We start from the raw sequence: 12,067 nt of genomic DNA on the forward strand, positions 1-12,067 counted from the left end.
CAGAAATCTCCCTCCGCGCCCAAGAGGACCTCAGCACCGCAAGTAGCGCAGATGCAGCATGGAACCCGTGCCATACCCTACCCATCATGCTAGTAAACTAACAATCCGGGATAGCAACCTCACATCTGCCGAGCTACCTCGGTGGACAAAAGAGAGGGCGGCCGGATATCCGCCACAAAGCATACCTCCTTCGGCCACCACCCCCGGAATCCGAAAGGTGGCTTCCAGAGATACACTCGTCGCCCGAAAGACACCCAAAGCTACTCCGGGATACCGGAGAGGGATCGGGACATCCCCAGGCGATCCAGATTCCACGGCAAACTATGCCACCGCTAAGAACCTCAACGGAATGGGATGGACCCCGGTATCCTTTCTCCTACCCAGGAACTAGCGCGCCTGTGGGAGAAATCCCAAAGGACAAAAAGAGGAAGGGCAAAAGGGAGGAGTGGGGAGGAGGAGGAGGAAAGGAAAAAGGGGAGGATGGGGAGGATGGGATAGGGGAGGGGAGATTGGGGGGTAATTAGGTTCGGTCTGAGGAAGAAGACCGATAGGTCTAATTCCTCAGACCAAGAGCCTCTTCACCACGCCAAGGAGCCCCCCTTGAAGAGATGTATATATTACATCTGCATTCTTTTTGTCTTCTAGTGCATTTAGGACCTTGTCGTAGTGATCCAATAGTTGAGACAGACAGGAGCGACCTGTTCTAAACCCATGTTGCCCTGGGTTGAGTAACTGATGGGTTTCTAGATGGGTGGTGATCTTGCTTCTTAGGACCCTTTCAAAGATTTTTATGATATGGGATGTTAGTGCTATTGGCCTGTAGTTCTTTGTTGTTGCTTTACTGCCCCCTTTGTGGAGTGGGGCTATGTCTGTTGTTTTTAGTAACTGTGGGACGACCCCCAATCTTGTCTCCCAGGAAGCGACCCACACCCGTCGACTAACACCCAGGTACCTATTTGCTGCTAGGTGAACATGACAACAGGTGTAAGGAAATGCGTCGAAATGTTTCCACCCCGCCGGGAATCTAACCCGGGCCTTCCGTGTGTGAAGCGAGAGCTTTAGCCACCAAACCACCAGTATTTCATCAGATATTTCAGTTGTGGTCAAAACAAAAAAAAAAGTATCAAAATACTATTCCTGACTCATTTAAAATTGAAATCTATTGAAGAAATTACATCCAGTAGCACAGGTTACGATCAGTAGCACAGGTTACGGTCACTAGCATAAGTTACAACCAGTAGCACAGGTTACGATCACTAGCATAAGATACAGCCAGTAACATAGGTTACGATCACTAGATCACTAGCATAAGTTATAATCAGTAGCACAGGTTACGATCACTAGCACGTAACAAGCGGTGTTCCTCAGAGGTCAGTGTTGGACCCGTTGTTGTTCACAATTTACATAAACGTCATAGATGAGGGAATAAATAGCGACACGAGCAAATTTGCTGATGACACCTAAATAGGCCGTCCAATTAATTCTAAGGAGGACACTAGAGCACTCCAGGATGATTTGAATAGACTGATGCAATGGTCGGAGAAGTGGCAGATGCAGTTTAATATAGACAAATGCAAAGTTCTAAATGTTGGACAGAAAAATAACCATGCGACATATAAACTAAATAATGTAGATCTTAATACTACTGATTGTAAAATGGATTTAGGAGTTCTGATTAGCAGTAATCTTAAACTAAGACAACAGTGCATTAGTGTTAGCAATAAAGCTAACAGAATTCTTGGCTTCATATCTAGAAGTATAAATAATAGAAGTCCTCAGGTTGTTCTTCAACTCTATATATCCTTGGTGATATAAATTGATATAAATACTCTGGAAAACGTACAGAGGAGGATGACAAAGATGATCCCATGTATCAGAAATCTTCCCTAAGAGGACAGACTGAGGGCCCTGAATCTACACTCTCTCGAAAGGCGTAGAATTAGGAGGGATATGATCGAGGTGTATAAATGGAAAACAGGAATAAATAAAGGGGTTGTAAATAGCGTGCTGAAAATTTCCAACCAAGACAGGACTCACAACAATGGTTTCAATTTGGAAAAATTCAGATTCAGGAAGGATATAGGAAAGCACTGGTTTGGTAATAAACTTGTGGATGAGTGGAACAAACTCCCGAGTACAGTTATAGAGGCTAAAACGTTGTGTAGTTTTAAAAATAGGTTAGATAAATACATGAGTGGGTGTGAGTTGGACCTGACTAGCTTGTGCTGCTGGGTCTGGTGCCGTGCTCCTTCCTTGAGTGGAGGTGACCAGACTGGGTGGGTCATTGGGCTAATCCAGGGGGACACATGGACCTGCTCCGCATGGGTCAGTAGGCCTGTTGCAGTGTTCCTTTTTTCTTATGTTCTTATGTTCTTAAAAGATACAACCAGTAGCACAGGTTACGATCACTAGCATAAGATACAGCCAGTAGCACAGGTTACGAACACTAGATCACTAGCATAAATTACAACCAGTGGCACAGGTTACGATCACTACCATAAGATACAACCAGTAGCACAAGTTACGATCACTACCATAAGATACAACCAGTAGCACAGGTTACGATCACTACCATAAGTTACAACCAGTAGCACAGGTGACGATCACTACCATAAGTTACAACCAGTAGCACAGGTTACAATCACTAGCATAAGTTACAACCAGTAGCACAGGTGACGATCATTAGCATAAGTTACGACCAGTAGCACACGTTACGATCACTAGCATAATTTACAACCAGAAGCACAGGTTACGATCACTACTATAAGTTACAACCAGTAGCACAGGTTACGATCACTACCATAAGTTACAACCAGTAGCACACGTTACGATCACTACCATAAGTTACAACCAGTAGCACAGGTTACGATCACTAGCATAAGTTACAACCAGTAGCACAGGTTACGATCACTACCATAAGTTACAACCAGTAGCACAGGTTACGATCACTACCATAAGTTACAACCAGTAGCACACGTTACGATCACTAGCATAATTTACAACCAGTAGCATAGGTTACGATCACTAGCATAAGTTACAACCAGTAGCACAGGTTACGATCACTACCATAAGTTACAACCAGTAGCACACGTTACGATCACTAGCATAAGTTACAACCAGTAGCACACGTTACGATCACTAGCATAAGTTACAACCAGTAGCACAGGTTACGATCACTAGCATAAGTTACAACCAGTAGCACAGGTTACGATCACCAGCATAAGTTACAACCAGTATCACAGGTAACGATCACTAGCATAAGTTACAACCAGTAGCACAGGTTACGATCACTACCATAAGTTACAACCAGTAGCACAGGTTACGATCACTACCATAAGTTACAACCAGTAGCACACGTTACGATCACTAGCATAATTTACAACCAGTAGCATAGGTTACGATTACTAGCATAAGTTACAACCAGTAGCACAGGTTACGATCACTAGCATAAGTTACAACCAGTAGCACACGTTACGATCACTAGCATAATTTACAACAAGTACACGTTACGATCACTACCATAATTTATCAATCGCAGCTAGCATAGGATGGATAATGAGAACCTTCAAAACTAGGGAGGCCAAGCCCATGATGACACTCTTCAGGTCACTTGTTCTATCTAGGCTGGAATATTGCTGCACTCTAACAGCACCTTTCAAGGCAGGTGAAATTGCCGACCTAGAAAATGTACAGAGAACTTTCACGGCGCGCATAACGGAGATAAAACACCTCAAGTACTGGGAGCGCTTGAGGTTTCTAAACCTGTATTCCCTGGAACGCAGGAGGGAGAGATACATGATTATATACACCTGGAAAATCCTAGAGGGACGATCACTACCATAAGTACAATACAACTGTTCAGCCTAGCACACATAAGGGGGATTACCAACAGACCCCTGGCAGTCTTCAAGCTGGCACTGGACAAGCACCTAAAGACAGTTCCTGATACGTATCACTAGCATAAGTAAACTCCAGGTAAACTCCAGTAGCACACGTTACGATCACTAGCATAAGTTACAACCAGTAGCACACGTTACGATCACTAGCATAAGTTACAACCAGTAGCACAGGTTACGATCACAAGCATAAGTTACAACCAGTAGCACAGGTTACGATCACCAGCATAAGTTACAACCAGTATCACAGGTAACGATCACTAGCATAAGTTACAACCAGTAGCACAGGTTACGATCACTAGCATAAGTTACAACCAGTAGCACACGTTACGATCACTAGCATAAGTTACAACCAGTAGCACACGTTACGATCACTAGCATAAGTTACAACCAGTAGTACAGGTTACGATCACCAGCATAAGTTACAACCAGCAGCACAGGTTACGATCACTAGCATAAGTTACAACCAGTAGCACACGTTACGGTCACTAGCAAAAGTTACAACAAGTAGCACAGGTTACGATCACTAGCATAAGTTACAACCAGTAGCACACGTTATGATCACTAGCATAAGTTACAACCAGTAGCACACGTTACGATCACTAGCATAAGTTACAACCAGTAGCACACGTTACGATCACTAGCATAAGTTACAACCAGTAGCACACGTTACGATCACTAGCATAAGTTACAACCAGTAGCACAGGTTACGATCACTACCATAAGTTACAACCAGTAGCACAGGTTACGATCACTACCATAAGTTACAACCAGTAGCGCAGGTTACGATCACTACCATAAGTTACAACCAGTAGCACAGGTTACGATCACTAGCATAAGTTACAACCAGTAGCACAGGTTACGATCACTACCATAAGTTACAACCAGTAGCGCAGGTTACGATCACTACCATCAGTTACAACCGGTAGCACACGTTACGATCACTAGCATAAGTTACAACCAGTAGCAGAGGTTACGATCACTAGCATAAGTTACGACCAGTAGCACAGGTGACGATCACTAGCATAAGTTACGACCAGTAGCACACGTTACGATCACTAGCATAATTTACAACCAGTAGCACAGGATACGATCACTACCATAAGTTACAACCAGTAGCGCAGATTACGATCACTACCATAAGTTACAACCAGTAGCACACGTTACGATCACTAGCATAAGTTACAACCAGTAGCACAGGTTACGATCACTAGCATAAGTTACGACCAGTAGCACACGTTACGATCACTAGCATAATTTACAACCAGTAGCACAGGTTACGATCACTACCATAAGTTACAACCAGTAGCACAGGTTACGATCACTACCATAAGTTACAACCAATAGCACACGTTACGATCACTACCATAAGTTACAACCAGTAGCACAGGTTACGATCACTACCATAAGTTACAACCAGTAGCACACTTTACGATCACTACCATAAGTTACAACCAGTAGCACACGCTACGATCACTAGCATAATTTACAACCAGTAGCATAGGTTACGATCACTAGTATAAGTTACAACCAGTAGCACAGGTTACGATCACTACCATAAGTTACAACCAGTAGCACACGTTACGATCGCTAGCATAAGTTACAACCAGTAGCACACGTTTCGATCACTAGCATAAGTTACAACCAGTAGCACACGTTACGATCACCAGCATAAGTTACAACCAGTAGCACATGTTACGATCACCAGCATAAGTTACAACCAGTAGCACAGGTTACGATCACTAGCATAAGTTACAACCAGTAGCACAGGTTACGATCACTACCATAAGTTACAACCAGTAGCACAGGTGACGATCACTACCATAAGTTACAACCAGTAGCACAGGTTACGATCACTACCATAAGTTACAACCAGTAGCACACTTTACGATCACTACCATAAGTTACAACCAGTAGCACACGCTACGATCACTAGCATAATTTACAACCAGTAGCATAGGTTACGATCACTAGTATAAGTTACAACCAGTAGCACAGGTTACGATCACTACCATAAGTTACAACCAGTAGCACACGTTACGATCACTAGCATAAGTTACAACCAGTAGCACACGTTTCGATCACTAGCATAAGTTACAACCAGTAGCACACGTTACGATCACCAGCATAAGTTACAACCAGTAGCACATGTTACGATCACCAGCATAAGTTACAACCAGTAGCACAGGTTACGATCACTAGCATAAGTTACAACCAGTAGCACAGGTTACGATCACTACCATAAGTTACAACCAGTAGCACAGGTTATGATCACTACCATAAGTTACAACCAGTAGCAGAGGTTACAATCACTAGCATAAGTTACAACCAGTAGCACAGGTGACGATCAATAGCATAAGTTACGACCAGTAGCACACGTTACGATCACTAGCATAATTTACAACCAGTAGCACAGGTTACGATCACTACTATAAGTTACAACCAGTAGCACAGGTTACGATCACTACCATAAGTTACAACCAATAGCACACGTTACGAACACTACCATAAGTTACAACCAGTAGCACAGGTTACGATCACTAGCATAAGTTACAACCAGTAGCACACGTTACGATCACTACCATAAGTTACAACCAGTAGCACAGGTTACGATCACTACCATAAGTTACAACCAGTAGCACAGGTTACGATCACCAGCATAAGTTACAACAAGTATCACAGGTTACGATCACTAGCATAAGTTACAACCAGTAGCACAGGTTACGATCACTAGCATAAGTTACAACCAGTAGCACACGTTACGATCACTAGCATAAGTTACAACCAGTAGCACACGTTACGATCACTAGCATAAGTTACAACCAGTAGCACAGGTTACGATCACTAGCATAAGTTACAACCAGTAGCACAGGTTACGATCACCAGCATAAGTTACAACAAGTATAACAGGTTACGACCACTAGCATAGGTTACAACCAGTAGCACACGTTACGATCACTAGCATAAGTTACAACCAGTAGCACAGGTTACGATCACTAGCATAAGTTACAACCAGTAGCACAGGTTACGATCACTACCATAAGTTACAACCAGTAGCACACGTTACGATCACTAGTATAAGTTACAACCAGTAGCACAGGTTACGATCACTAGCATAAGTTACAACAAGCAGCACAGGTTACGATTACCAGCATAAGTTACAACCAGTATCACAGGTTACGATCACTAGCATAAGTTACAACCAGTAGCACAGGTTACGATCACTAGCATAAGTTACAACCAGTAGCACACGTTACGATCACTAGCATAAGTTGCAACCAGTAGCACACGTTACGATCACTAGCATAAGTTACAACCAGTAGCACAGGTTACGATCACCAGCATAAGTTACAACCAGTAGCACAGGTTACGATCACTAGCATAAGTTACAACCAGTAGCACACGTTACGGTCACTAGCATAAGTTACAACCAGTAGCACAGGTTACGATCACTAGCATAAGTTACAACCAGTAGCACACGTTATGATCACTAGCATAAGTTACAACCAGTAGCACACGTTACGATCACTAGCATAAGTTACAACCAGTAGCACACTTTACGATCACTAGCATAAGTTACAACCAGTAGCACAGGTTACGATCACTAGCATAAGTTACAACCAGTAGCACAGGTTACGATCACTACCATAAGTTACAACCAGTAGCACAGGTTACGATCACTACCATAAGTTACAACCAGTAGCACAGGTTACGATCACCAGCATAAGTTACGACCAGTAGCACACGTTACGATCACCAGCATAAGTTACGACCAGTAGCACAGGTGACGATCACTAGCATAAGTTACGACCAGTAACACACGTTACGATCACCAGCATAAGTTACAACCAGTATCACAGGTTACGATCACTAGCACAAGTTACAACCAGTAGCACAGGTTACGATCACTAGCATAAGTTACAACCAGTAGCACAGGTTACGATCACTACCATAAGTTACAACCAGTAGCACACGTTACGATCACTAGCATAAGTTACAACCAGTAGCACACGTTACGATCACTAGCATAAGTTACGACCAGTAGCACACTTTACGATCACTAGCATAAGTTACAACCAGTAGCACAGGTTACGATCACTAACATAAGTTACAACCAGTAGCACAGGTTACGATCACTACCATAAGTTACAACCAGTAGCGCAGGTTACGATCACTACCATAAGTTACAACCAGTAGCACACGTTACGATCACCAGCATAAGTTACAACCAGTAGCACAGGTTACGATCACCAGCATAAGTTACAACCAGTAGCACAGGTTACGATCACTAGCATAAGTTACAACCAGTAGCACACGTTACGATCACTAGCATAAGTTTCAACCAGTAGCACACGTTACGATCACTAGCATAAGTTACAACCAGTAGCACAGGTTACGATCACTACCATAAGTTACAACCAGTAGCACAGGTTACGATCACCAGCATAAGTTACAACAAGTATCACAGGTTACGATCACTAGCATAAGTTACAACCAGTAGCACACGTTACGATCACTAGCATAAGTTACAACCAGTAGCACAGGTTACGATCACTAGCATAAGTTACAACCAGTAGCACAGGTTACGATCACTACCATAACTTACAACCAGTAACACACGTTACGATCACTAGTATAAGTTACAACCAGTAGCACAGGTTACGATCACTAGCATAAGTTACAACCAGCAGCACAGGTTACGATCACCAGCATAAGTTACAACCATTATCACAGGTTACGATCACTAGCATAAGTTACAACCAGTAGCACAGGTTACGATCACTAGCATAAGTTACAACCAGTAGCACACGTTACGATCACTAGCATAAGTTGCAACCAGTAGCACACGTTACGATCACTAGCATAAGTTACAACCAGTAGCACAGGTTACGATCACCAGCATAAGTTACAACCAGTAGCACAGGTTACGATCACTAGCATAAGTTACAACCAGTAGCACACGTTACGGTCACTAGCATAAGTTACAACCAGTAGCACAGGTTACGATCACTACCATAAGTTACAACCAGTAGCACAGGTTACGATCACTACCATAAGTTAAAACCAGTAGCACAGGTTACGATCACCAGCATAAGTTACGACCAGTAGCACACGTAACGATCACCAGCATAAGTTACGACCAGTAGCACAGGTGACGATCACTAGCATAAGTTACGACCAGTATCACAGGTTACGATCACTAGCATAAGTTACAACCAGTAGCACAGGTTACGATCACTAGCATAAGTTACAACCAGTAGCGCAGGTTACGATCACTACCATAAGTTACAACCAGTAGCGCAGGTTACGATCACTACCATAAGTTACAACCAGTAGCACACGTTACGATCACTAGCATAAGTTACAACCAGTAGCACACGTTACGATCACTAGCATAAGTTACGACCAGTAGCACACTTTACGATCACTAGCATAAGTTACAACCAGTAGCACAGGTTACGATCACTAGCATAAGTTACAACCAGTAGCACAGGTTACGATCACTACCATAAGTTACAACCAGTAGCGCAGGTTACGATCACTACCATAAGTTACAACCAGTAGCACACGTTACGATCACCAGCATAAGTTACAACCAGTAGCACAGGTTACGATCACCAGCATAAGTTACAACCAGTAGCACAGGTTACGATCACTAGCATAAGTTACAACCAGTAGCACAGGTTACGATCACTAGCATAAGTTACAACCAGTAGCACACGTTACGATCACCAGCATAAGTTACAACCAGTAGCACACGTTACGATCACTAGCATAAGTTACAACCAGTAGCACAGGTTACGATCACCAGCATAAGTTACAACCAGTAGCACAGGTTACGATCGCTACCATAAGTTACAACCAGTAGCGCAGGTTACGATCACTACCATAGTTACAACCAGTAGCACAGGTTACGATCACTACCATAAGTTACAACCAGTAGCACACGTTACGATCACTACCATAAGTTACAACCAGTAGTACAGGTTACGATCACTACCATAAAACATGCTCTACCTGAGAGTGAAGAGAAGCTGAAGGTGATGGCAGAGCTGCTAGCTTCTTCAGTGTATATATGTATATATATATATATATATATATATATATATATATATATATATATATATATATATATATATATATATATATATATGTCGTGCTGAATAGGCAGAACTTGCTATCTTGGCTTAAATAGCAACGCTCATGTTGCAATATAGGACAAGTGAAAATTTGTGAATGCAATAATTTCGCCAAAATCATTCTGAACGTAAGGAAAAAAATATATTTCACTGAGTTTGTTTAGTATTAAATTATTGTAAACAAATCTAAAATATATTTAGTTGGGTTAGGGTAAAATAAATTGCGCTTGTTATGATAAGGTTAGGTAAGTTTTCTAAGATTCTTTTGGTGCAAAATTAAAATTTTTTACATAAACATTAATGAAAAAATTATATCTTTAAATGTATAAGAGAAAATTTCAGAAAGAACTTAATTTTAAACGAGGTCTTGCTAATTGACCAGTTTTACATATTCGGCACGACATATATATATATATATATATATATATATATATATATATATATATATATATATATATATATATATATATATATATATATATATATATATATCGTGCCGAATAGGCAGAATTTGCGATCTTGGCTTAAATAGCAACACTCATCTTGCCATATAGGACAAGTGAAAATTTGTGTATGCAATAATTTCGCCAAAATCATTCTGAACCTAACGAAAAAAATATATTTGATTGTGTTTGTTTAGTACTAAATTACTGTAAACGTATTTAAAATGTATTTAGTTGGGTTAGGCTAAAATAAATTGTTCTTGTTATAATAAGGTTAGGTAAGTTTTCTTAGATTCTTTTGGTGCAAAATTAAAATTTTTTACATCAACATTAATGAAAAAAATATATCTTTATACGTATAAGAGAAAATTTCAGAAAGGACTTAATTTTAAATGAGATCTTGCTAATTGACCAGTTTTACATATTCGGCACGACATATATATATATATATAAATATATATATATATATATATATATATATATATATATATATATATATATATATATATATATATATATATACACTACTAGTAGTGTACATATGTAGCAGCTGGAATAGCGTCAGTGTATAAGTAGCAGCTGCTAGTAGCGTCAACACTTTCCACTGTGTACAGAGGGAAACTGTAGTTAATTACTTACTGCAGTAATGTAACATAAATACAGATGTTCTTAACAAATTCAGGAAGTCGTTGAGATGTGTTTAAATGCAGTAGAATGTTGCAATGTTAGAGAAGTTGTTAGAAGTGTGTAACATCCCATCACATCACAGACTCTTCTCAAGCTTCTCTCAACGTATCTGTCTCACAGTAAACTTTATCAGAGATACCAGATTACTTAAAATATAAACAAAGTCTGATTACCTTATCTTAATATTCTGTACAATCACAATTATTATCTGGTAATGTAACAATCGTTACTTGACGACTCGTATGACACTCGACTCGTTTAACTGACTTATTTATTAACAGTAAAATAAGTTATAAACGAAATAAAGCCGGTAATCATATATAGGTTTATTTTTTTATTATTTAAAACATTATAAATTACAAGGTTGTATAAAATATTAAACAATACCACAATACAGGATCTGAACAAGATTACTAAGAATCATACCACAAGTGCAGAAGAAAAATTTGAAACCTAATACAAAATAGGAATGTGTAACAAACACGCATAATACATACATACCATTCACTGACACACATTATACCAAATGATAAAATATCTGACACATACACACAAAACTGTTGGGGGGCGGCCCCCCCATTAAAACCCATCTATAAATACATCCACATCATTCGCACACTTAATGATCACAGCAGTGATCAAACGTTAGTTTATGTAACTTTTATATAGATATGCAACTGTTTATGAGATTTTACTTAAGAACAAACTCTGGTAATTATTCTAAAACAGGACAAACAAAAAATGAACATTATACAAAAATATAACAAAAATAAACATTATACAAATTACATGATCATATAAATCAACAACTGCAAAATTTATACAGCATAGATATAATCTTGGAACCTTTTGATCACAGACGAATTACTCACAGCAGATTCCACAGAATGGTTAAGTCTAT

The 12,067-nt window shown here is 40.2% G+C and overlaps 1 protein-coding gene across 1 annotated transcript in view; it reads right to left on the minus strand.

Annotated features, from left to right (window-relative positions):
• Positions 1 to 11,272, minus strand: part of LOC128686844 (arylsulfatase B) — a 150,338-nt gene extending 139,066 nt beyond the window's left edge. The window contains exon 1 of the mRNA XM_053773982.2: positions 11,119 to 11,272. Coding sequence (XP_053629957.1) covers positions 11,119 to 11,134 — 16 coding nt within the window. The 5' untranslated portion in view covers positions 11,135 to 11,272. The remainder of the gene's footprint in view (positions 1 to 11,118) is intronic.
• Between the last annotated feature and the right edge of the window lie 795 nt (positions 11,273 to 12,067).

The sequence above is a fragment of the Cherax quadricarinatus genome, chromosome 7 (genome assembly GCF_038502225.1).
Source record: "Cherax quadricarinatus isolate ZL_2023a chromosome 7, ASM3850222v1, whole genome shotgun sequence".
NCBI lineage: Eukaryota > Metazoa > Arthropoda > Malacostraca > Decapoda > Parastacidae > Cherax > Cherax quadricarinatus.